Source organism: Kryptolebias marmoratus, linkage group LG10 (genome assembly GCF_001649575.2).
Source record: "Kryptolebias marmoratus isolate JLee-2015 linkage group LG10, ASM164957v2, whole genome shotgun sequence".
NCBI classification, from domain to species: Eukaryota; Metazoa; Chordata; class Actinopteri; order Cyprinodontiformes; family Rivulidae; genus Kryptolebias; species Kryptolebias marmoratus.
The window spans coordinates 17562183-17589833 of NC_051439.1; the positions used below are offsets into that span (position 1 = coordinate 17562183).

A 27651-nucleotide genomic window follows, 5' to 3' on the forward strand; every position below is an offset into this window, starting at 1 on the left:
GTGACGTACTCAGCATGAAATTATATTTTGTCTCAGGCAAGTCCGTGTTTTGTTTGTTTTGATATTAAAATAAAGCAACATGTTCCAGTTCAGTACAGCCAACATCCTCTTGAGATCTCACTTTGTTGTAAAATAAATTTGTCTATAAACTGTTTAGATTTCTACCAAATTAGTGTAACTTTCAGTGAAAAATATTGGTGTTTGCTGCTATTTTGACTGAAATTTAAAAGAAAATTTATCTCAGAGTGATAAAAACAAGCTTCATCATGCTTCAGCAAAAATAGGGACACAAAGAGCAATTTACAGGTTTATTCTAACAGAAATCCTGTTTACTCGTCTCATTTGTCCCTTTGATGAATTGAATTCTCATATCAGATTCTTGTTTTATTGTTTAACGAGTCAGTTCCTGTTCAGTGTTTTCATACATGCAGACTTGTGAGTGTGTGAGACTGTGAAAACACCTACACATAAAAACAAGGAAGAAGGGGAGGGAAGGGATTCCCAGGTGCATACTTTGTTCTTGTTGGGGAATATTTCTATGAGCATCGTCAAAGCTGAGAGGCGGAAAATCCACAGATCGTATTTCAGAAGGGAAAGAATATGAAGAATTTATCAAATGGTAAAAAAGGTGAAGGGTTTCTACAAAATTTTGCACTAACAGGAAATAGTTTTGATGTCTTCCAAGTTGCCCTACTGAATATTATTAGCATTTATGGGAAAATGATCATATTACTTGTCTTGTTTTGAAAATGGAAATTGATTGAAAATGATCTGTTTAGAATAAAAATACCCTGCATTTTTATTATGCAGCTTTGCTTCAAAATGGCATTATTTATTATTTCAAAATATTAAACATTCCTTTCTTTTGTTTGTTTGTTTCTTGTTCAGGTTTTTGCACAACAACAGAATTACCCAGCTTGTTCCAGGAACCTTCTCTCATCTTCAGTCCATGAAGCGACTGTAAGTTAGGAAAAAAAAAATTTAAATCCTAAAAAAACTGAAGTATATATGTGAGAATGTATGTCTTGTGTCCACCTCTGCAGTTAATGCACAAGCTTATTAATGACGTAATGCTCACACTTTTCTTTGCCTCAGTTTTGCTGTTTCTTTCTTAAAGCTGATACAGTGAAGGCTGGACAGGGCCGTGCAGGTTTTAATGTGATTAAAATTAAATTTACAGTCTAATTTGCACAAAAATTGACAACTCTCTGGAATATTGCAGTGTAGCAATTTAAGGCCAGCTATATCGAATATGCCTTTGAGTGCCATCTTTCTCCAGCCAACAGAAAGTGAAGGGCGATCAGCAATTCAGCTTCTTGCCAATGTTTGGCATGAATTTACTACTGTGTCTATTAAATCAGAATGCTCATTATCTTAAGAGTCAGAATCCAGAGTACAGTGAATTAGCACTGATTTTGCTGTAAGTATGACTTTCAAAATCAAAGGATAGTAAAATATACACAATTATAGGCCTCAAAAGGCAGATTATGAGCTAAAAAAAATTTTTATAGAAAAACTGGTATTCTGAAACAGACAGCCTCGCTGTGCAAAATATCTTCTGAAATCGATAATGAACTGATGGAGCTGAAAGTTTGACCGGACACCAGAAGAAGAGGCCAAACTGGGAGTCAGTTTCCCACGGCGAGAAAAGTCTGTGTTCCAGTATGGTCCTGGTGGGCCCCACTGTTTGCACTGAGCTGGGCTGGGTTTGACAGCGCCAGACACATTCTAGTTCATGAACTGCTAAACGGAAGTGTGCAAAACGCTGCTGTGTACACAGCAAAGGGAATAAAGAGTGACTTTCTCCTGAGCGGAGGGCTGCGTGCATCCAGGATCCACTGAGATCTGATCATTCAGGCAACGTTCTGAGACCACAGATGGCATTATGTACGCCATTAACCCTGACCAAATCCACAACTCTGTTTAAAGAAACAAAGTCTCAAGCCTGCCAGGAACCTCCATCATGTTTTACAGTTTCCTGAAGACACTTGTTTTTGTGCTGCTCTCCAAACCTTCAGTGAACAAACTGCCTTCTGATTCAGCCAGACAGTCCACAGCACATTTTGCCAAATTTTGCAACCCAATTCTTTTGTTTTTGTACATATTTGAGTTGCTTGGTCTGGTCTTGGTCAGAGGTTGGCTTTTTGCCTCAGTTCCATCACTTCTTAAGTTTAAGCCTCTTTCTCTGCTGTTTATATTGTGGTTAATGACTACATACAAAAAAAGCACCTGTTTGGTGTGTCTTCTTGATCATACACCTGACTATACATGAACGGTGGTTATATGCTGTGTCTTCAGTCGCTCTTTGTTTCTGTGTGTGTGTGCAGGCGACTGGATTCCAATGCATTAAACTGTGACTGTGAGCTGCTGTGGCTGGCTGACCTGCTGAAGCAGTACGCCGAGTCGGGAAATGCCCAGGCTGCAGCCACCTGTGACTATCCCAGCCGCCTGCAGGGTCGATCGGTTGCCACACTTACTGCTCAGGAGCTCAACTGTGGTACGGACAGAGAAAAACTGAGCATTACAGTCAGAATGAGTGTAAAATGGGTTGTATGACAGACTACAATTTTTATTTTAGTAGTTGATTGTGTTAGCATTGCTTCTCTACACACTGGGTTTTGTGGACATAAGGGCGTTCTTACATTTCATCATCTCTTTGCAATGTGGTCTTATCATCATCTGGTATCCTAATTAAACTCAACTTGTTTTACGTTTGTTTAACTTTTCAAACTAAAAGGAACATACACACATTGAGGGAGTCATGAAGTCATCCACACAACCAGAGACGGGTTAAGGTTTTACAGGCAGAATTTGATTTAGGGCCCCTCTCTGTTGTTCATCACCTGCTTCAGCACCTCTTTTACTCAACTGTTTTTGTTCATGGTAAAATGTTTTCGCTTTATAATACATACTACAACTGCTATCACAGTTTACTTGTATCAGGTCAGAATTTCGATTGTGTAAACAGTAACTTTGGTAATTTGTAAGTTTTGTAAGCTCAAGATAAGCATGCCTAAGCACAAAATTAAATGTGTTCATGCTTCTCTACAATACAAGTGTAAAAAATTGGAAACACATTACACTCTCTGCGTGCCTGATTTCAGACATATGGCTTCAGAACTGGCAGTAAGCCTTGATTACACTAAATCCAGTTCTAACTTTGTGTTTTCTCCTGCCTTCTTTGCATTCTGCATATGAAGCCAGGCAGCTGGAACTCAACCACAGTTTAATCTCAGCAGCTAATTTGATGGCTGTAACATGTCCAATCCTGCCTAGAGTAACCCCCTTCCCTTCTACCAGTCTGTGTAGAGGGCACCAGGTGCAAACAATGTCTCCTTGCTGTGAAAGCCATTTTACACCTCCAGCTGTCTGTCCCCCAGCTTTTTGTCCCACTTGAGTCCCTGTAAGCAGTGTCGATCTATGCAAAATGGTTTGAGCTGCTCTCAAAACAGCTTTTCTCAAGTGTCGTCTCTCTGTACAAGTGGGGTCTGATTAGCCAAGCTCGTCCTCTCATAGATGGGTTAGTTAGATCTTCAACATAGCCTGATGGGACCTACTGTATAAGAGTTTGGATTGCTTTCCTGGACTGTTCCCTGTAAGCATTGTTAAGAAAACTGCCTAAATGAGTGCTTCTGAAATGTGTCTTAGTCAACATCCACTCAGACTGTGGGAGGTTTTGTCCCCCTTTGGGAAATGGGATCATTTCCTGTTTGTTGCTTCTACCCATTTTAGTATTCACACACTTGTCGACAAAAATAGGTGGTGACTATTATTCTAGCTGACCGCTGAGTATAGGAAACACTTTCTGTAAGAGTGTTCTACAATTTGGTTTAACATCCTGAATGCACATGGAGCTTTTTCACCATCCCAACATTGTTAAAAATATAGAAAGTTTTAAAAGAAGGTTGATTTAACAGATTTTTCTGGAATACAGTCATTGTGTGTGTATATATATATATATATATATATATATATTACAGAAAACGAAACCCAAGAGCTCCATCTTAGACTCTACAAGTTTTAGTTATCAGGTTAAATGCTAAAGATCATGACAGGACAATTAAACAAAAGACTGGCTTGTTTGGAAAGGTTGCAGGAAAAAGCATTTTCTGTCTTAAGAGAATATGACAGCACAACTTAGGTTTGCAAAGTTTCATCTGAATAAACCACAAGACGTCTGGAACAATGTCCTTTCCACAGACGTGACCAAAATCAGAAAGTATGGTCATAATGCAAGCAGCACATCTGGAGAAACCCCAGCACAGCATAACAGCACAAACATGAGTCAATCATAAGCTTTTTTTAACATCATTATACTGTATATGTAAACATTCATAACTAGATGATTGTCTTTTCTTTTCTCTTGTCTAACTTTGTGCTTCTAGAGGTGCCAAGGATCACCTCACAGCCCCAGGATGTTGATGTTACGTCAGGAAACACTGTCTACTTCACCTGTAGGGCAGAGGGCAACCCAAAACCACAGATTATCTGGCTCAGGAACAAGTAAGACACCAACAGCTGGGTTTGCAGACACAGAATAAACCCAGCCTTGGACTTAAATAGCTGAATCATTTCTAAATGTATCTCCATCAAGGTTATGCTTAAAAATATGTAGTTATTATTGATATCATTTTGGTAATTTAAAAGAGAAAAATGAACATTAATCATTGGAATCGCGTATGTTGTTTTTTCTTTCAGCAATGCTTTAAATATGCGTGATGACAGCCGTCTGAACCTGCTGGAAGATGGGACACTGATGATTCAGGACACCAGAGAGACAGACCAGGGAGTCTACCAATGTATGGCCAAAAATGTGGCTGGGGAAGTCAAGACCTCTGAGGTCACTCTGCGATACTTTGGAGCCCCCTGTAAGTGGCTACTTTACATATCAGTATTGATATGACAAATAACTACTTTATGCTATGTTTCAAGTAGAATATGGGACATTTTCAGCTAGACAGGGATGAGTAGGAGTTGAGTTGAAGCTTTTATGTGTGTCATTGTGTTAAAACTCCTATAACTTGGATAGCAGGGTATAGGGTGATGTAAGCAACGAGTTCAAATGGTGCCCTAAAATCTATGAGCAAAACAGAATTTTTATTTATTTTTTATTGTCATTTAGTCTAAATGGTTTAAATCTCTTTAACATTTCTTTTAAACTGATCTAAAACAAAATGTGTTACATAGAATCACAAGTACTTTTTTATTCAGTTCTGCTTTAGTTCTATAATTTTATATATATATATATATATTTACCTTTTGGTCATTTTGGACTTTAGGTCATTTCAGGTTTATTTTTTTTCTTTATTAAGACTTTGTTGGCTCAGATACAAAAACAGTGATATTTGAATCTTGTGTGAAAGTTTCATGACATCAGTGGTTTCTCAAAGCAGATGTTATGCATTTCCTGTCAGTGTGTGATGGTAAACCTCAGGTCCCTTGCTGTGTACATATTTCCACAGTAATCAATGACCAAATAAGGAGAAAAATCAACTTTGAGCTTCACAGTTTTGGCTAAAATGTAAATTAGGATTGTTAAAATCCTATTGGAAATGTGAGCACAGTTTTAACAAAAAATCTTTATTTTTTTTCTTCCATAACAAAAATGTATTGCAGTAAAGTACAAATAACTTTTTACAAAGGACTTTAGACAAATAAATAATAAGATTTTAGTTGTGAAATGCAAGTCTATGACTTATTTTAGACATTATTGATATATTTTGGGTGGTCAAATAGTTAAAAGTCAGAAATGATAAAAATAACTAATAAATAGCATGTGTGCTTTTTGAGCACCAACTACCAACATCATATTAAATTTTACATTTTTTGACAAACAAAAAGGGAAGCCTTTACAGAAAAACTACATGAATTTGACATGTTTTAGATGTGATTCCTTCGACTATATATGACTATATATGATCACAAGAACATATTGACACATTGAAGTTATTTTGAGCTATTACCATCCAGTTATTCTCACCACGTTCCAGCGGTCTCCTCTTCCTCTCCTACTCCTCCTGCAGCACGGCCCAGTTTTGTGATCCAACCACTGAACACAGAGGTCCTTGTGGGGGAGAGTGTGACCCTAGAGTGCAGCGCCACCGGCCAACCGCAGCCAAGAATCACCTGGACGAAGGCTGACCGCACCCCCCTGCCCACCGATGCTCGCATCAACATCACCCCCTCTGGAGGGCTTTATATCCAGAACGTGGTCCGGGATGATGGAGGAGAATATACGTGTTTTGCCTCCAACAATGTGGATACAATACATTCTACAGCTCTCATCATTGTGCAAGGTGAAACAGGCTTTGGGTTTATTTAAAAAGATATGGAAATTTAATTCTTTAAGTTTAATATTATTTAAGGTTTTAGAATTTCCAGACTAAATAGGCTGTAAAGTCTTTTCTTTGTATTTGAAACACTGTCTACTCTCTGTGCAGAGAAAAACGAAAACAAAGCAGTCTCATAACTTTGTTTCTCGACTCATAGCTATTGCTTAGATCAATGCAAAGCCAATGGCAGAGGCTACATATGTGACAGTGTTGCTGTGCGTATTTAACAGTGTGTAACCACTCCTTCCAGCGTTCCCCCAGTTCACTGTCACGCCACAGGACCAGTCAGTCCTGGAGGGTCACAGTGTGGACTTCCCTTGCGAAGCAAGCGGTAACCCGGACCCTGCGATTATCTGGACTCGAGAAGGAACTCCACTTCCATCCGACCGTCGTCACGTAATCCTGTCCTCTGGCACGTTCCGCATCACTCGGGTGGCGGCGCACGATGAAGGCCTGTACGAGTGTCAGGCGATCAACGCCGTGGGGTCTGTGAGAACTGGTGTGCAGCTCCGCATCAAGCAGAGAGGTGAGAGCGTTGATTAAAACAGACCACTGGATGTCATCATAGTTTCTAATAAATAGACTCTTCAATTTAACCTTTAAAATCCCCCATGATCCAACAGAACAGAGTTAACAGAATCCATGATGAGCTGCATTGATGTGAATTAAAGAGCTGGTTCTTTCAGGACAGCTTGAAAGCAACAATGTTTTAATTAGTGAGGCTGCTGTGATGCAGGGACAAGAGGTAAACAAACTAAAGCATAAGTCATTACAGTTTAAGGTGAAGACCTTTAAGATTTTTGTTGGTTTAGATTAGGTTTTTTTATCATTTATACAATGTGATCCGAAGCCATGGGACATATACTACAGTCTGTTCTGTTTGTATGTTTTTTTTTTCTTTCTATAAAGGTTTATGTGTAACAAAACTTTATTGCTCTCAATGGATGTGATTTCATTGAGTGTGTAGCTAAAATTACAGGCTTGATGTCACACAGGAAAGCATGGCAGTCTGTAATCCTGAGATGACACCATGTTTTTCCATGTGGTAATGCCTGTTAAACATGACTTAAAGTACATGTTGGATAATGGCTTCTCACTGTTAAAAACCCTGTTAGACCACAACCATGATGGCAGTGCACAGCAGCGGTGCAGTTCTATAAGCATGGAGCTAGAGGAATCAAAGAGAGGAGAAAGTGAAATAAATGAGATGCAAGGTTTCTTGTGCAGATTTTGCTTTTATGCATCCGTTTCCTTGTAATATTAACCATTTATGCTCAGCTGTGCTTTATGAATGCAATATCACATTTCCTACTGCAGAAATGTTTTCCTTTTCATTACAGTGAGTCATATGTTTAATTAGAGTCAGGTGGTTATGAAATTGCATAAGTTTATGTCCTAAACTTATGCTGTTTATGTTTCTCTGAAGCATAAACAGTAAAGGAGGATGGGTTAAAGAAATGCCTTATTCTGAATAATTAGCTAATGTGGCGTGACACAAATGCTAACAATTCACAGCACTGTTGGGTGGGGTTGTCCATAAGGTCATGTACAAAAATCCAAATATATACATTTGATTTTAAACACTTCTTTTTCCCTATATTTAGCAATCCCTCAGTTCACTGTCACGCCACAGGACCAGTCAGTCCTGGAGAGTCACACAGTGGACTTTCCCTGCGAGGCAAGCGGTAACCCACAGCCCGTGATTGTCTGGACTCGAGGAGGAAGTCCACTGCCTTCAGACCGTCGTCACGTCGTCTTGTCCTCTGGTACGCTCCACATCACTCGGGTGGCGGCGCACGACGAGGGTCTGTATGAGTGTCAGGCGGTCAACGCTGTGGGGACTGTGAGAGCTGCTGTGCAGCTTAGCATCGAGCAGAGAGGTGAGGGTGTAGATGAAAGATGACCCCTAAACAAGCTTTTGTAAATAAATCTGCTTTTAGTTTCTATTTAAGATTTATCTAAACTGCTGGAACTCCCATCAGCCATTTATATAAAAATAAGTAAAGATGCTTGCAAACACCGTTGCATGGGTCTGTATTCTTTATCCAAGATGTGAAAAATACTAATCCTGAGAGTTTCCAATATGCTGTGATTGACTTCAAAATGAACTGTCCATGTTTAGCACATTTGGGACTGGTCCAGAATCATTAACACGTGTGTATGTTTTAACTCATTCAGTAACGCCTGTTTTCACAAATGCTCCAAGGGACCAGACTGTGGAGGCTGGCCAGGATGTGCAGATTCCCTGCAGAGCTCAGGGCCAGCCAAGACCAGTCCTCACCTGGAACAAGGTTAGAACCATTCATCTTGTGTCATCATCACCTGAGCTGTTTACAGCAGTGGTTAATGGGCAGCAACAGAAAACTAAACTGAAGTGAAAGATTGAAAGGACTCAGCCCATCTAAGCTGGTCTAAGGTCTACATTTCTTGGTGTTTTCCTTCTGTTTCTCTGCTTTAGGATGGTGTACAGGTGACAGAAAGTGGCAAGTTCCATATCAGCCCTGAGGGTTACCTGGAGGTGAAGGATGTTGGCACTGCAGATGGTGGGCGCTATGAGTGTGTTGCCCGCAACCTTATCGGCTACCAGGTTGCAAGTATGGTGCTCACTGTCACAGGTAAGAATCAGTTTATTTCTGCAACTTTTAGAATTGGTCTGTGTATGAATCTTATGGTAGCTGGTATAGAACTGCTGGAAATATGATTTTTTAAATTATTTTTACGGCGTGCATAAAGGAAAGTGACAAACCTACCTGAAACTGTACAGGGAAGGGATTGTAGAACCAACTTTAGCAGCAATAACTCTCTGTAATTGTCTTTTGCATGACCTTATCAGTCTCTTAGTGATTATAGAGGAATTTTAGTCATCCCTTTTTTTACAACCTTGTTTCAGTTCCTTGTGGATTGCTGACATTTGTTCATGCGCAGCTCCCTTAAGGTCTCGCCACAGGATTTTAGTCAGACTGAGTTCTGGATTTTAAGTCGCTGCAACGTCTTGATGCTAATCGAAGCCTGTGGTCTAAATGAACCTCTGACCTCAAGGTGAACCTGCTGGGACTCTTTGCAAAAATGGCAAATGGCAAATTGTTTTCAAAATGTAGAATAATGGACTTAAAATACTTTTGAAATAGGCTTAGAACCCTTTCCATATTGATAAACGTGCTTTTCTAAAATCACTGTTGATCAGTGTTGATGATCTTTGACTGAGTCACAGTAATTTAGTCACACTCTGCTGCAGACCTGTCAGATTCCAATCAGCTTTCCCCTGTGTGTGTTGGCGTTTCCTGCTGAGATGTGCGAGGCTGAAACACACTCACTGCTGGCGAACCATAAACTGAAACAAAGTGCTCAATTTTTCTTGGACTCTCTCAGTCTTCACGTCACAAGCTCACTGTTTTCAGTGGCACAGTAACAAAAAAAAAAAAAAAGAGTGCGCCAGAAAAGTGTTCACTCCAGCATCATAAAGAAGCCAACACGCTGAAGCTCTAAAGTCAATAGCTTTTAAAATGTTGGTAATTTTCTGAACACATAAATGCACTTAGGTGGGTTTAATAAAATCGAATGTTGTGCAAAGAAAGTCTCTCTTGTGATGGTTTTTGTTTTTGCTGTTTTTTTCTTATTATTATTTTATTTTGTTTTATTTTGTCTTTAATCTGTTTCTCTCAGTACCTGCAATAAGCCGAGAGGGCGACACCTTTGTGAGCACGTCCATAGAGCAGGCCATACGTAATGTGGACAGTGCTATCGAGTCCACAAGGAGACGTCTTTTTGATGGGTAGGACATGAGAACGTCTCCAGTGAACACAAATTCACACAAAGTTCTTTTAGAAAATGAACAGACAGTGAAATGCACATGTGCATTTTATTCACAGTAGAGTTTTTCTTCTGTGTTTGAACATTCATTCTTACATTCATCAATTTTCCAGACTCAGAACTACAGCTGGCTGAACAAACTGCCTGAAGATATTTGCTTTCTCACACAGCTCCACCAGAGCACTTTTGGAAAATTCACAAGCTGCCATGCATTTGTGAAAATTCAGTCACTAAAGCGGTTGAATCAGAAAGTAAATCAATTTGAAGTTAATGTAATAAAAAAAAAATATCGCTCAAGCAGATTTTTGTCGTATGAAAAGATGTGGATAGCTTTAAATAAATCAAAAACTTTTATTTTAATTTGTGTTGTGGAACAATTGGTTTCAGTGTCTCAGTTGTTCAGAACTGAGAGCATCTTTTTTTCTTCTATATTCACAACCATAGCACTGTGCAAACCAGCATTTTAGATGCAACCTGATATCAAGAGTAGCTTTTTCTGTAGCTCGGCACTTGGTCTAATATAAGGAGGTGGCAGTGATCCATGTGGACAGGATGGTTGGAACCCCCCTCTATAAAAGAGATGGAGGTTTCCAGCAATAAAAGATCTCCAACCAACAAGCCAGACAGCAGCAGCAGCACTGGTTCTGAAAAATCTCAATAGTTCAAAAGATTTTTGGACATCAAAATATGTGAAACTTGAAAAGATCAAATTCATTTTTGATAAAAAAGCAAAATAAAAATAAAACATGTATCCAGGTCACCATGGTCATGGTGCATTTGTCCCACTCCATGTTGGCGTTTTACATCTAGTACACATCTTTATGCCCTCCTTAGCTTTGTTTACCATTTGCTCTCATTTTCTCAAGTCTCATTGTAACCGTGACTCACGCTTTCATGTTTGCAGGTGAAAATGTTTGTTTTTTGTGACTTCAGCTCAGCTTTTAGAAGTTTCCATCCAACTGAGTGATGTGGTTAGGAGTTGTGCTTTTCTTGGCACGCAGTCACCTACACCCTGCCCACACACACAAACACACATGAAGGAAATAAATTTACACACAAACCCAGGGTGATGGTCACTGTTGTAATGAGGGAATTTCCAGCTGTGTTTAAATGGCAGTCACAGAATGAGACGTGGCTTTCTTCTTACTGGCTGGTGGCACTCTTGTCATTTGAAAAACAAAGACGAATGCTGAGGAGAATGTATCAAAATGACTTTGTCGCACAGTCCTTGGGTTGCTAGTAAGCATCAGAGAGCGCGTAGAGGATGTTTGCTGAAGGTCACAGCTAGTTGTTACTGGAACAGGCTACATCTGCTGCCAAGTTGTTTTAATTTACATAAGCTGCAAAAAACTGTTCTCCAAATGTACCCTTAATTCGATCTTGGCAGTGGCTTTTGTGGCTTGATTTTTAAAGTTGTCAGCTGCGGCAGGAAACAAATGTGGTTAATTATGAATTCATCTAAAACTCTGCTGACTTGATCTAGTTTAACAGTAGAATAATACAATTTCAAACTCTATAAGATATCAAAGTGTTGCTTCACTGTGTATGTTGGTGGTAAGTTTAATCACTTACACAAGCTTACAACGTGGGGCAACTGTTTGAATTAAGATGTGGCTCAGTTTTGAAGTTTTTAGCTGGATGCTGGTTTAAAGTTTGAATAAAGCAGCTGCTCTGTAGGAGTGAGTGGAAGCAGCAACAGCACAGAGGTATGCACACAAACACATTGAGGCTTTTTACAGAAGACATTCAGCACATGAGTGGAATGACTCACGTGTTTGTGCTGGGTTTTGGGTTCTTGTTTAAACTCTTGAGCTCCAGTAGAGACATTTTCTGAAAAGTATCACAGAGACCTTTTTTCTGCTTTTCCTATCCTGTACTTGTAATTTATTTTAATATGTCTTTCTTGTCTTTCTTTTCTCCACCATTCTTCTGCCCCTCACCCCTCCAGTCAGCCTCGTACTCCAGGAGAGCTGCTCGCACTTTTTCGATATCCGCGGGATCCCTACACAGTCGGGCAGGCACGTGCCGGCGAGATCTTTGAGCAGACTCTCCTGCTCATCCAGAACCACGTCAACCAGGGTCTTATGGTCGACACCAATGGCACCGGTGAGGCTAATCCTAAAACCTTACCACTTTAATCAAAGGTTGTTGTCATTTTCTGTTTTATTCTGATTTCTGTTGCACAAATGATTTGGTCCTATCATGAAAAAGGGAGTTAGTAAGTAATCTAAACTGTATTTCAAATTTGTGGTATCTACAAAAACAAATAACAATGTTAGACTTGCAACCATATTCTGCTTTTAGAGGAAATGTGTGATTGTACTAAAACAAATTCATGGGAACCTTTATGTGCCAATTTAGGCTGATATGACAGAAAGGAGACTAATTAAAGTATTACTGTTTTTGTTATTCCAAAAATAAGAATTATTCAGTATTTCCTAAAATAAAGAAAGAAAATTAACTGTTACTATAGATCTAAAATTTAACTTGTGGATTTATTTGTGAATTGTTCACAGTGAACATTCATAAGTAATCCAGACAACTTGTTCAACATGAGCATGAATAAAAATTTAGGAATGCAATGGGAAATTGAAATCTAAAACACAAAAACAAGCCAACTTTTAGAAGCATATTTCCCAGACACTGGTGAATGTTGAGCTTTTGTTTTCACATAAATATCAAAACTGCCTTCTTGATGATTCACTGTGATTAGATGTTCCCCTACAGGTTCTTTTTTCCACCTCAATAAGCTCTGTTTTAGACAAACATCTTTTAAAAAGTCAGAACTGTCTTCCCATCTCATACATTGTAACCCACAGATACAAATACAAAGTATGCATACTATTTCCATCTGTTCCTAGGTCTGGTCTGAAATAAACATCTAGATTCTTGTGGAATATGTGAAGTTTCCTAGTAAAGTGTCCTTTTGGATTCAGGGGGGAAAAAATTATCCTGTTTCTAAATAAAGTTTTGTGAAAGCCAAGAATTCAATTCTCTCTGTGCCTTACTGGCTTTGCCGTAGGTTTCCATTTGTCTGCCATTTTCTGTTTCGCGCTAGCTCGGGAACTGAGAGGTAATCACAGAGCAGCTGACGAGGAGTCTGTAAACAGTTTTATTAGACCCATTTCACACCATTCAGCAGTTAAAACTGTAACCACTGCAGAGCATTGGACAAATTTTAACATAGTTTGTGTTGCAGATTCAATTAGTTCTGCATGTGTGTGGGTAGAGTGGGGATGAGGTGCATGTTTACATGCAAAAAGATCTGACTATGCATGAAAAACGGGTGGATTGTTTGTCTAAACTTAAAGTGTAAAAACACGTTATGCTTTAAAGTGTGTTTATGCTCTTGTGCTTTATGGTTAAATTTTACAACACAAATGTTAAAGGCTAGATGCAGTCAATAAGTCCACGTGTCCTACATTTGTTTTTTTTTTTTTATCGAGCAGAAATAAAGACATGTAGCATGAGGAGAGGACATACAGGTTGTCATACAAATCAAATTGAGTTTAAGAGTATGTATTTTATTCAAACCAACAATCAAATATTCATTGTTTCCCCAAACCAAGCAATTCGAAAGATTTTACTCATTGGCAGAAACAGATATTTTGTTTTAATATTAAAGGACAACAAAAAACACCCGACCACAAAAATGTAAGCAACACGTGTAATGTGCGTAAAGTGAGATGCGCGGGGCCTGGTCACACTGTGTGCACAGGAAGTGTCGCCTCGTCCTCATTGAGGTTGATCTCAAACACCCAGCACTTGTTCTCATGCACATAACCACAACAAGCAACTGATCAGACACACATTCACACAGATTTGCTGCATTTTGAACCTTTATAAGAAGTTGGTCTCACATGTCAAATCGATCCAGGACTCATTTAGGAGACATATGGATCCTCAGTCAGTATAATCAGTTCCAGTTATGTTCTTAATCCAACTAAAACTACTTTTAAACGCATTTCAGGTGTTAATAGAACAAAAATTGTACTAAAAAGGAGTTCTCAGAGTTGGACACAAACATCTAGATAATGTAGTTGGATGCTGATTTCTCCTTTATGCACATTCCTTTGTTCCCAAAGTGACCCTGGCCCTCTGCAGTCCTTCCTCGTGTTTCCACCTAAAGTTTGAACCCTGAAGTTACAGAAAGGCTGAGACAGGAAAAAAAAGGCTGATAACAAGAGAATTTCTGACAACTTTTTTTTTAACTGAGAAAAATCCGTGGATGAAAGCCAAACATTGTGAAACAGAGGTGCATTTTCACATATAGCAGAGTTTAACATACTTTTGTCAATAAATTGATTTCCGTTCTCAGTCTCCTTTCATATCCTTTTAGTGTTTACTTGGTCTAGGTCAGTAGTCTAATTAAATTAACAAGTAAACCTATAAAAGTATCTTATTAGAGCATAATGTAGCTTGACAACCCAGTGTGACCTTTCTGTTACTCAAACATGGACAGTTATAAAGCCATTGTGGACATGTTTATGCATGCAATACATCAGACATCCACTAGGTGCTGGCTCTAAAAGTTTATCATTCCAAAATCATCAAATTTTTCTCATGAAATACTGTCCCTAATTTTTTTCTGCAAGGCTTTATCTGACATTAACTGGATTTTTATTTTCAGTGATCTGTTGTTTGTTTTGATTGGCCTGAAAGTAACATACTTTTTGTCCAATCAATTCTATTAGAGCAAGTTTCGGCTTCATCATATATAGACATCTCTGGCTCAAATCCGAGCAAAATGACAACAACTAAATTCCAAAGTCAAGGTTTCAAATCAGCAGGCAACAAGCTGATGGGTGAAGTGTCATATGATTCTGCCTACTCTATATATGCAGTCCACAGATGTGGTTATATATGGTCATTTTTTATGATTTTGCTCTTTTCATAAAAGACGAGCTATTAACAATAGTTCTTGTTATTCAGATATAAAATAAAACTGTGTTATCATCAGCTGGGAAGTTTCATGTTTAAAATGTTGAAAAACAAATAATTATAACTTATTAAAACTTCCTATTTTTTCCCAATTTTCTTTCCATTCAATAACTTTTGCATATCTGTATCAATTTATTGTGCATCTACATTTCTAATTTGTTGAACTTATGCTACCATTTTACAGCTTTTCGCTACAATGACCTGGTATCCCCCCGTTTCCTGGATATGATTGCTAATCTGTCAGGGTGCACAGCTCATCGCCGCATCAATAACTGCTCTGACATTTGCTTCCACCAAAAGTACCGCAGTCACGATGGCACCTGCAACAACCTGCAGCACCCTATGTGGGGGGCCTCACTCACGGCTTTTGAACGCCTCCTGAAACCAGTCTATGATAATGGCTTTAACCTGCCAAGAGGAGCTACTGACAGGGTGCATAATGGATACAGGTTGCCACTGCCAAGGCTTGTATCCACCACGCTGATTGGAACAGAAACTATCACTCCTGATGACCGATACACTCACATTCTGATGCAGTGGGGTCAGTTCTTGGACCATGACTTGGACTCAACAGTGGTTGCCCTAAGCCAGTCACGGTTTTCTGATGGCCAGCTATGTGTTCAGGTCTGCACAAATGACCCACCGTGTTTCCCAGTCCAGTTCCCCCCCAATGACCAGCGGCAACTACGAAGTGGTGCTCGCTGCATGTTCTTTGTGCGATCGAGTCCTGTGTGTGGCAGTGGGATGACATCTCTGCTCATGAACAGTGTTTATCCAAGAGAGCAAATCAACCAAATCACCTCCTACATCGACGCTTCAAATGTCTACGGCAGCTCACAGCATGAATCAGAGCAAGTCCGTGATGTGGCAAGTCACAGGGGGCTGCTCCGTCAAGGTATCATACAACGAACAGGAAAGCCACTTATGCCATTCGCCACAGGACCTCCCACTGAGTGTATGAGGGATGAAAATGAGAGTCCAATTCCTTGTTTCTTAGCGGGAGATCACCGTGCCAATGAGCAGCTTGGCTTGACTGCCATGCACACAGTGTGGTTCAGGGAACATAATCGCATAGCCACAGAGTTACTGAGACTGAATCCCCACTGGGATGGGGACACCATCTACCATGAAACCAGGAAGATAGTGGGGGCCCAGATGCAGCACATCACCTACAGTCACTGGTTACCAAAGGTAACAATTTGCACCATTTGTTTATACTTTCAATCTAGATTTTAGCTTTTATTTGTGTGATTATTTGAAGAAAAAAAAGGGTTGATGCAATAATCAGATAACAATAAGAAACCAGATTTTTTTTTTTTTAGATTCTTGGTGATGCAGGCCTGAAGATGATGGGGCCATACACCGGTTATAACCCCAACATTAATGCTGGCATCTTTAATGCATTTGCCACAGCTGCTTTCCGCTTTGGACACACCCTCATCAATCCAGTACTCTACAGGCTAAATGAGAACTTCGAACCTATCTCTCAGGGACACCTTTCTCTGCACAGGGCCTTCTTCTCTCCATTCCGCATTGTAAACGAGGGTGGCATCGATCCACTCCTTCGTGGGCTATTTGGTGTCGCTGGCAAAATGCGTGTTTCCACACAGTTGTTGAATACAGAGCTAACAGAGAAGTTATTCTCCATGGCCCATGCTGTGGCTTTGGATCTGGCTGCCATGAATGTTCAGAGAGGAAGGGACCATGGCATACCATCATACAATGACTACAGGACCTTCTGTAACCTGACTTCAGCTCAGACATTCGATGACTTGAAGAATGAGATCAAGAATCCTGATGTTAGAGAGAAACTACGAAGGTAAATGTACACTAAAGAAGAAACTTTTAGAATGCTGTATGAACTGAATTCAGAACAGTATTCCAGACATGAAACTGTAAACTCTTTAGACTATGGTAAAACTAAGTGTTTGGAAATCAATCACTCTGTTGCAAACCAACACAATTTACCCACAGCAGCAGTATAGTACTTTGGAAAGCACATTACAGATGCTAACTACATAGTTTTGAATCAAACATTTTTTTCTGCATGTCAGGCTATATGGCACTCCCCTCAATATTGACCTGTTCCCGGCCATGATGTCTGAAGACCTAGTCCCTGGCAGTAGATTGGGTCCCACCCTCATGTGTCTACTCGCATTACAGTTCAGACGTGTGCGGGATGGTGACAGGTACATCAAATCAAACACATCTAATTTCACAGTTCACAAACACACATCTGTTTGCATGAATTAAAAGTCTCCATTTCACCCAAACAGTCTGTGCCTCAGTGCCCTTTTTTTGCTGTTTTTGTTTTTTGTTTTTTTTTCCTTTATCCATGATTTATCTTTAGAAACCATGTAAATTACACCTGTAATGCGAATGCAAGAAACCTAAAAAGCTATTTTGTGTAATTTTCCTGTTCTCTTCCATTACCTGTTGTTGGTCAGATTCTGGTATGAAAACCCAGGCGTGTTCACTCCCGCCCAGCTGACTCAGCTAAAGCAAGCATCTCTGGCTCGGGTCCTCTGTGATAATGGGGACAACATCACCCGTGTTCAAAAAGACGTGTTCACGGTGGCTGAGCTACCACACGGTTACGGCAGCTGTGAAAATATTCCTCATATTGACCTGCGCATGTGGCAGGACTGCTGCGAGGGTAAGATGAGCAACAGTCATCACAATTCTTTCTCAATTTTAGTTTAAGAACAATTACATTAAAGTGAAATTGACTAAAATTCATAGAAATTGGCTTATTTAAACATATTACATACACATTCTGAATAGTACTGAAATGTATCTAAGATTTAGCCTTTTTCTGCTAAATTATTGATAATATTGACTTTATCCTCTACCATCTCATGCATCTTATCTGCAGGACTTATAGGATTTTTTTGCAACATCTTAGTTTTTAGCTCAGGGCTGGTTTTGTAGCATGACATGAACCTGCACAATGTATGGCAGATTGGTTTTATAACTTGAATCTCACTTTTTACACTCAACATCTGATTGCATTTTACCTGTGATGTTGAACAGTAGTGTATTGTTTTTGATTATCCTACCAGACTGCAGAACCAAGGGTCAGTTTAATGCCCTGTCATACCACTTCAGGGGGCGAAGATCAGCTGAGTACAGCTACAAAGAGGAGAAACCTGCCAACAGTGTTCAGGAGAAAAGGTAGCATGACAAGCAGCCATCAATGTGTTTTTGTTTTAAAAAATTAAAGTTCCTGAAATCAAGGTACAAATGATTTCAAAAATTACTGTTATAGATGATGGGTATAAAATAGTAGTATTTTGCATTTGTCTTTCCAGTTTACTGAAAGAAGCCCAAGAAACTCTTCCAAATGTTACTGTGACCTCCAAAGCAAGCGGCGAACCTTTGATCAGTGACTTCCAGGACTTTGTTTTGGACATGCAGAAGACCATCACAAGTTTACGGAAACAGGTCTATTTGTGTGCCCAGAGACACTAATTTGTATTTTTCAGAGGGAAACATAGAGTTTTAATGATGCTAAGTATGGACTAGTGTACAGTCAAACAGCATATCTGTTTTTACAACCACTTATTGATCATATCTTGTAAAATGGACAAAAGAATTACAGCATACTAAATAATACATATTACTTTTAAATGTTTGTGGCAGACAGTTGCAATCCTACCCTAACAATGCACTAAATGCTTGCTTTAGTCAATTTAACGGTTTCAAACAACCCGCAGCTTATCAGACTGACTGCTTGACTGCCGAGCTTGTTTTTGGGATGTGTAATTTTGAAAGCTGGCCATCCATGCTGATTGTATTTGTTCTTGTATTTTTGCAGATAAAAAGACTCGAAGCTCGTCTGCACAAGACCGACTGCACTGATGGTGAGGGCCGTGAGCGGACAGATGGGGAACGGTGGAGAAAAGACTCCTGCTCTACATGTGAATGCAGGGTATGTTTTTAACCACACGAACACATGCACTCAGCCCAGATTATGTTGAAGCATCCTGGTATTTCCCACTGATGATGTGATGTCCATCATGTCTATGTGAGGAGTTTGCCTGTTTTAAAACCCATCCCTTTCTTTCCTATTTGCTGTCTTTGAAGACATTCACTTGTTGGCTTTAACTTTTTTCTTGGCACTGGTGTGCATGCACCTGCCACATTCTGCCTCCATTCTTTATCTGATGCCATCTGCAGGCGGAGGTGATGACACCCTCATGCCAAACCTTATTGCCTCTGATCTCTTCATGCCTCCTTTTCACTCCTGCAATAATTTGTTGCCCTCTTTACAGCTTCGTTTATTTTGCTCCACACATTTAAATGCACATTTTAGTCTGTGTTTCTAGCGGTGGCTTCTTGTAATTGTAGAGTCCAGTTCTGTTAGTTTTACCCTAGTGATAGTAGACTTGTATGGTAATACGGCTCGCTGTCCTCTCTGCTGCCTCCTTAGGATGCTCAGGTGACCTGCTTTGTGGAGTCTTGTCCAACAGTTGAGTGCAAACAACCTGTCAAGCTAAAAGGTGCCTGCTGCCCAGTGTGTGTCCATCAGGAAGTTATCAATGAAAGACAAAAAGTCAACACCCACCACGGATAATCATCAGGACTTCCTGACAACCATCCCCCCTACCCTGAAAAACTAGTGTCTGTAAGTCACATAAGAATCAAACTCTTTGAGAGAAAAGACGGGACTGATCCACAGCCACAGTTAACCTCAACAGACCCAACAACCTCTAAGTTTTTTTTTGGTTTTGTTTTGTTTGATATTTTTGTTGTTTTATTTTTAAATCAGGGGTAAGTGGTTGTTTCAAAAATTCTGTTTGTTGCAGAACAAACACCATGGACTATACAGGTTGGACAATACTTCGTGCTCACTGAGACTTCTGAAGAGTTATAATAAAAAAATAAAAAAAACAGGACCAGATGTAAAGTTAATGGAAAGGCTGCAGCCGCTTTGATGTCTCACAAAAAGTTTCTCAGGTTAGAGATGCCGAAAACTGGTGCTATTTCCCATTTCGTCTATGATATAAACACTAAATACAAGCCTTAAAAGTATTATTCTTTGTATGCAAAGCAACTGCAGTATATACACTCAGTATTTCTTTTAATGATGCTTCAGAACTGAGAGGATTGTTTTATTCAGAGACTTTTGATTTGTAGAGTTTTTTCATCTTTTAATCCATGGTGCTTCATATTATATACTTTTTTTTACCTTTTTGTATAAAATTGCTTACTTGTGAAGATAATGTGAAACCCTACCAAAAAAGTTTGTAATGCAAAAGAATCATGTCTACTGATTACTGCTCTTCTGTCCGTGGATAACGCCGGCCTGTCCTAAGCTTGATGAGGTGAAGTCATTTTCTGTTACAGAACCATCTTTTTTAGCTCTTGCAACGACATTATCCTCTTCAACTGTCATTGTGCCTTCAGAAAGTAGTAAAAGGAAAATCCTTTTTACTGTAATGTTTGAACTTTATCCCCGTGTTTCCAGCTTCTAAAGCCAACAAATATCATTTTGTAACTTTTACGATGACGATAAAAAGCATGTCTGTCTATCAAACCTTGTCCGGATGTTGTAACTGTTGGAGCACAGCCTTTAGTACTGCTAAGTTTACCGCAACAGTATTCCCCTTTTGACATTCTCACAGTTGTTTCATTTTTTTGTGTAGTTTTTACACACCACTGAAGTACCGGGCTGAATCTTTGGTTTCGAGGCCCTGCAACTCTCAAGCTCCAGTTTACACAAGGACACGCTTGCATGCAATCTTTAACTCCTCCTCTTCCTCATTTTTTTTCTCTCTTCTGCCTATGAGGAGTGACTTCGGCATTAGGAATGCTGACCCTGTTCTTGTTTTTTTGCCATGTTGAAGATTTGAGTCTGAACCGACGTCATTTAGTGGAACGCAGGCTCCTCCAGCCCTCTGACCCTCATTCCACTGTAATAGAAGCCATATGAGAAGGGGAGTGTGGGGAATAATGGGGGTGTGGGGCTTATAATTGGGACAGAGGTAAAACAAGTCTTCACCAGAACTTTTATATGTACTGTACATAGACAAATACCACTCATTCGTGCACTGGCTTGTTTTATTTAACATTATTTGTTTTCCTGTTTTGCTTTGCTCCTCATCATGTCATTGGGCTTGGGTTTCTTTTCATTGCTTCTTTTTGTAGCGAGCATCTGTTCCTGAACAGAAATAAAACCGGTCCACAATTTTCCGCTCAAGATATCAGATGGATTATGGGGGCTGCAGCCACGCTGGTGTCATATCATGTGTTCAGATACCCTTGCACGGTTTTGTGTGTTTACAGTTGCATACTTTCTTTCCCCCTCAGCAACAGGCTAAATACATTTTGTGGCAAGTGTTCAAAGATCTGTGTGTCAAAGCACAACATCATCAGTCCTCGTTTTGATTTGTTAAATTTCCATGTGTCAATGTAATGCACTGCTCTGCAAGACTGAACCTGCTTTACCCACGCTGTCCCTCAAACGGTGGTCAATGACGATATACTAGTACCCATCATGACAGTCGTATTGTACTTTTGCCAAAGAACGGTTTGCACTGTAATGTATGCCTTTCAACAGTGATAATAAAAAAAAGCCACATTTGAATTACAATCATACGCGTTGGTACTTGTTCCGTTTTTTTATTGCTGTGCTTTGCAGAAGTTTAGAACTGGAAAACAGATGAGATCATGACTTTAAAGATTAGACCTGAAAAAAAATAAAAACTATGTCATAAAATAAAATTTGATTATAACACAGAGAAAGAAGGAGCCGTTCACTTTCTTACTCCTGCCTTCCAATCATGTTAGCAAGCTTTGGTTTTGGAAACGCTACAGATTCCCAGATGTTCAATCCACCTCTTTAGTCCAGACTGAGGTATGTCTGTAATTTTTGGACAGATTTCAGAAAAGTTCATTCGTGCTCCCTAGAGGATAAATCAGTCTCACTTTAGACGGGCCTTGTTTTTCCACTGAACCATAATCAGGTCAAGGTCTCCTCTCATCCTTAGAAGTTGTGTCTAACAAAGCAAAAGGTGGAACTAATTATCCAACAAATTACATTCTCCTAAATTACAAACTAGAGAAAAAAATTATACTATTATTTTTTCATTTTTCTCTTAGCATTGACTGCGTGCACCACCTTTTAAATTTTCTGCTAGTTTCAAAACATTTAATTTTGTTGGGGAGGAATGTTTATATAATGGGTATTGTTAGTTATTGGTGAATCATCAGAGCCAGTCATCTCTCTCCTCTAGTCTTCTTCACTTTAGCAGTTTCAGTATTACGCTTGACTTCCTTGTGACCTTGATGTGACACAAGCCCCATTTTATCACCATGTCCTCTTGTCTGCATCTCTACCTTTCTACTTTCTGTCATCCCTCCTCATCTCTTTATTTTTTGGGGTCCACTGAGCTCCTCTTCAGAGACAGTTTTGGCTATGAGGGATCAGTGGATGGAGCCACCAGATGGAAAACTGGACCAGGAAATGACATTCCCAGTGGCTGCACAGATAAAAGAACCTTCATCTTCTGGACTAGCAGGAAAATACATTATCGCCCTCACAACTACCTAAACATCTGAACATGAATGTGTTTCTTTCTGAAACCAATAAGTCAATAGAGTTTGTCTTCATGTATTAACACCATCAAAAGGTCAAAGCATAGTTGTAAAAAAGAAACTGGCCTCTGATGCAAAAAAGGAAACCTAATTATATTTGTGAAAAAGTGCCAACAAATCAACAAGTTTGCTAAATCTGACAAGACAAAATCTGTGCTTATAGATCTGAAACACCATCAGTGAGTTTCAAATATTAAAACAAAGGGCAAGTAATGTCTTTCTGAGGTTGGAAATCACACAAATGTGCAGCTGCACAACCTCTGCTAGCCAGCAAGCCTCTCTCTTCCCACTCATCACATACTGGAATTTCATTTAGTCAATTTGGCTCTCGGCATTGCACCTCTCACAGGCCAAGGTGGGGTTTCTTTCCCCTCTCTAATGGAACGTCATTCTCATTTCTAGAGCGAGACGGATGAAAGAGAAAGAAGTGGAGTCCCATTGGGAGGAAATAGGTTTCACATCCCAGGATTCAAAGGACTGCAGCTATGAGTTGTGACCCTCAGTAGGTGGGAAATGTCAGCTTCCTGCTATTGTTTTTGGCTGCGACTCACAAAGACTTTACCGTGCAGGTGTTTGTACAAACCACTGCAGATTGCATCTGACAGCTTGGGAGGTGACATTCTTACCTGCTTGAAATCACAAAGAATGCAATTAATAGGCAACCTTTGCAGTACAATGTGGCACTGTGGTCTGATTTTGGCTACAATCTTTTTTTTTCTAATGCAATGATTGTCCCAACATATGCAGAAGCAAAGAAGTGTGAAGGATGTGCTCACTATGAGGTATAAGGGGTAGAAAATAAAAGAAGAAAAATAATTCCTCAAAGATGCATGCAAAATGAAAGTGGAGTATTAAAATGGATGTATATTCCATTCCATTGTTCTACAACCTACAAAAAAATGATTTTTTTTACACAATGTATTTGCATTTTTGTTTCTTTTTTCTTTTTTTGTATATGCCTTATTTTGAAATCTGATAAGGACATTTTGTTTTGTTAAATTTTGTCCTTTTTATGTCAAATCCTACCACTGGAAGACAGTTTACTTTATTTGATAAGGACAAGACTGCATAAGTATGTTATTAAATAGCTACACTGATGTTTTTCAGTCAACAACGTCACAAAAAGCTTTTTTCCCTCAATCAGTTTAGACTGGTTTGTTCATCACTGCCCCTGTTGTTCCAAGTTGCTTTAACTGATGAGATCTACAGGGTTTGTAATGAGGAACAGATGTTGCTCCAGTTTCTTTCAGACAGTGACAAGTAAATCTGTGCATGCTAAATGAAAAAGTTGTGCTCAGCAAACTTGGCAGTTTGCTTATTGAACTCATTTGCAGCAAGCACCCCCTGAGGAGGTCTCTCCATGGTGGTGCCACACTCCCTGGGATTCTTTATATATATATGTACATATTTCTAATCATATCAAGCACTTGCAAATGTAGATTTTTTTCATCACTGTGTAATTTTCTTGCCTTCTAAGTACATTTTGAGAGCATCTATATTTCTTTGTTGAGATTATATTGTTATACAGCCAATGAAAACTTCACTATTCAGACATTATTACTTTGAAACATGAAGGTCAGTCAGTGTATAATTTATCAGCAATTTCTAATGTCTTCTCAACTGTTGCAAATTTGCTGAAGTCTTTGAAAGATGAACTAAACAAATTATATCTGCACTACTTAGTGAGACCAGTGTAGGTGTTCATGGACTCCCGTGGAGATCAAATTGAGAAAATAGCTGCATAGTCTAAAGAATGGAAATGACTAAAATCAGACAAAATCTGGACTCAGATCAGTCATGGTGAACTGATACATTAGTGCATAAAGAAATAGTTGTGATCAGCAACCAAAAGTAGTGACTCACAATGTGTTTGATGATCATATGTGAAATAATTCATAATAACATGAACTTTATTTATCTGATTTTTTTAATGTTCAATGCTTATATGAATTTCATACTGCTTATTATTGTAACTATAAAGCTCACTCACCATTCTACCACATTGTCTTCGAAATCCTTCCATTCATTTAAGGTAAAGTGACATTTTTTGTGGGAACCAAGTGATTATCCAACACAGAAAAGGGTAGTATCCCTACATGACACAGGATAAATGCCACTACTCTGTTTTCCAGAAAGAGGAGGCACACCTTACGCTACCTGGAAGGATGTAAAGCAGAAAGGTGGATGTGGTCAGGCCAGAGAAGGAACAACACTGAGCCTAAGTATATGTTTCCGTCTCTGTGAAAAGATGGTTCGTTTTTCGGTTCCCTTTTTCACACAAGTCCCTGATGTCATTCTCAGATTTTGTTGTTTCCATCACGTTGTGTTTCCGATACTGTAATTCATTGTGTAGCTGCCGCTCAGCACCCGAGAGACACTTTTCACTGGAATACTGACAAACTAGATCAATGAGTTGTTTTCTATGTTTAGTCTTACCCAAATTGTATGATGATATAAATCATTTGTGAGTATTTATCAGTGAGAAAAGCACAGAGCCTATGGAGTAATTGTTGAAGAGAGCTAATCTGTTTGAAGACTACAGCCCTTTCTGGGAGCTGATTGGCTGGCACACAGGACGAGTCAGTGCGTGACCACTGAGAAGCCGACTGATTTGCTTGCATTCCTCGGTGGACATCAGCTGGGTACAGACTGACTCAGTGTGATAATCCCTTAGCTGACGGGACCCCTAATCAGCTCTGTTCTAGAGCTGAACAGAGCCAACAAATACAGAGAGCCAATTTGACAAACACTGAAAGAATGTATGTTCACAGGCACTGAAGCACAAAAACACCCACAGAGACTCCTACTAAACTTCAACGTCTTTATAATGAAAAATGTACTGGTCAAGATAAAATAACTTTGCCTCCCACACAAAGGATGAAAAATTATTGTCTCAAGTGGCAGACAAATGTTCTGAAACCACATGTTGAAACCTCTGTTGTAAAGCAAACAGGCAAAAAGTTATTAGAGAAGGGAGTTCACCCAACATGACATTTCTGAAGTTAGAGTGGGTTAGGGTTAGGCGTTACAGTGGCAGCAGATCAGGGAGAGAATCCAAGACATCCCTCTCCCCTGATGATACTCTCCAGCTTATCCTGGGGTTCTAGACCCATTCCCAGCCAAAACGCAACATGTAGTCCCTATGCCAGGTCCTGGGTCTTCCCCAGGATCTCTAAGGAGGTACACAAAACAAGCCCATCTGGATTAGTTGATACTTGATATATATTTGTACCATGACATTGCTCATCAGCATCTGGTGCTGACAAAAACAAATGGTCACAAAGAAAGCACTGTGTGAGATGACTGAACAGTGACTGGGCTAAATTATCTACTTAGACAAGATGCCATGCAGTGGTGAAGCTAACCCTTGGAGGAATGAATCACAAGTAATTGTGAAGTGGGAGTCAAAGAAGTGAATTCATTATCTGATACCAGATGTTTAGAAGTTAAATACCCCTCACAAGAAGGCGCCAAGAATCTGCTTTATGTCCATTTATCCCCACCCCCCTGCTGTGCCAAAGATGGCAGTCAGTCAGTCAACCAAAAAACAAAACATGCAAACCTGAAAGAGGCTTAATGGGAATTAGCCTGGGGCCAAAGGAGTTTTAATATCATCACAGTTAAACATTTTTAACAAGCTTTTTCTAAGAAAATAGATGCTCATGTATCTGATGCCACATTCATAAACTGATGTGCCTGGATCAGCTCAGCAGACAGTGGTGTTGGGATTTTCACACCTGCACAAAACTATTATGAATTTGTTTCAATATAATTGCCTGATTAGCATATATTTCTATGGAAAAGTTACAAAAGTTACCATAGAGGACTTTGGAGAACATGTCCTCAATGATCCGCCTGCCCAGTACCAAACATTTCAAACAAAGTAACATGTTGAAACATGTGGCAGCTAAATAAGATGTTTAGCCAAATGAAAAGATAAAGTCTGACTTCCATTCGAACTCTAACATCAGAATCTCAAATGTCAAAATGGTAAGAAATGAATGAAATCTTTGTTCTGTGTTCTACTGTTTGTGAGTGGCTGATTCAAGTTTGACAGGATTTAAAGTAACTGGAAACTCCTGCCAAAATGTTTAAAAAAGTGCAGAAAAACTTGTGCATGAGTCAGTGGTTTATGATGTAGACATATGGAAAGAAAACAGTGATGCAATGTTCTAAATAAGAGCGCTAATTAATTCGAGCTTCTAATGTAGGAGAAGAATGTCAGAAAAAGTTTTAAGGTTTCTGTGGACAAAAGAGTTCAAACTCTGGTTGAAGATAGTAAAGAACTGGAGACCTCCAGTGGATGAAACAGGAAAAAGCGGAGCTGTTGTCGTTATTTTCCCTTCTAGGCATTTGATTTGATGATGTTTAGCAGTATTGGCATAGTTTATGGGATTGTAGCAAATATATAAATACCTGGTTTGGTAGAAAGACCCTTTGAACTTCAGAGTTGTGAGGTTTTTCAGTGAAAGTACCCACTTATGGTGATCTAAACCTGCACTTCCCAGTTTCAGCTCTGCCATATAAAGTTTTTGTTCCCTCTTTTCTTATCTGCCTTTATTTTTTACATGTTTCATCTGCTTTAAGTAACCGTGTAACCCACAAGACAAAGGTGCGCTGCAGCACACCGAGAAAAGTTATTTGTGTCTGAACACGCAGTGAGAAGCCGTGAGCTGGAACTTCATAATGTTCTGCCTCACTTCTGCTTTCTCAGTGGCCTTATCTGAACTGTCAGAAGGTCCAAAACGTATCTTGTTTAGAAGATCAGATTAAAGTTATTTTGAGTGCGTAACGCAGCGACTCACATTGTGACTAATTTTATTTTTTTCTTCTGTAGTTCATTATTTTGTGTTATTTTTTGTTACCTTTTTCCTATATATTTATTATAGTATTACTGTTATCAGTTGAATTTGGATATTTAAAAAGTAAATTTAATTTAAATTATAAAAGGTATAGGTTTTATTATCCT

At 39.3% G+C, this 27651-nt stretch overlaps 1 protein-coding gene across 2 annotated transcripts in view; it reads left to right on the plus strand.

Annotated features, from left to right (window-relative positions):
• Positions 1–21683, plus strand: part of LOC108245097 (peroxidasin) — a 36231-nt gene extending 14548 nt beyond the window's left edge. The window contains exons 6-24 of one of the 2 annotated variants that reach the window (XM_017431745.3): positions 889–960; positions 2328–2497; positions 4386–4503; positions 4699–4868; positions 5991–6296; positions 6583–6858; positions 7937–8212; positions 8511–8623; positions 8791–8947; positions 9996–10104; positions 12091–12248; positions 15268–16274; positions 16406–16902; positions 17138–17272; positions 17531–17739; positions 18146–18257; positions 18395–18527; positions 18901–19014; positions 19516–21683. In XM_017431745.3, the coding sequence (XP_017287234.1) occupies positions 889–960; positions 2328–2497; positions 4386–4503; positions 4699–4868; positions 5991–6296; positions 6583–6858; positions 7937–8212; positions 8511–8623; positions 8791–8947; positions 9996–10104; positions 12091–12248; positions 15268–16274; positions 16406–16902; positions 17138–17272; positions 17531–17739; positions 18146–18257; positions 18395–18527; positions 18901–19014; positions 19516–19659 (4276 nt within the window). In that variant the 3' untranslated portion in view covers positions 19660–21683. The remainder of the gene's footprint in view (positions 1–888; positions 961–2327; positions 2498–4385; positions 4504–4698; positions 4869–5990; positions 6297–6582; positions 6859–7936; positions 8213–8510; positions 8624–8790; positions 8948–9995; positions 10105–12090; positions 12249–15267; positions 16275–16405; positions 16903–17137; positions 17273–17530; positions 17740–18145; positions 18258–18394; positions 18528–18900; positions 19015–19515) is intronic. The other variant, XM_017431746.3, reaches the window with a different exon arrangement.
• The last annotated feature ends 5968 nt before the right edge of the window (positions 21684–27651 follow it).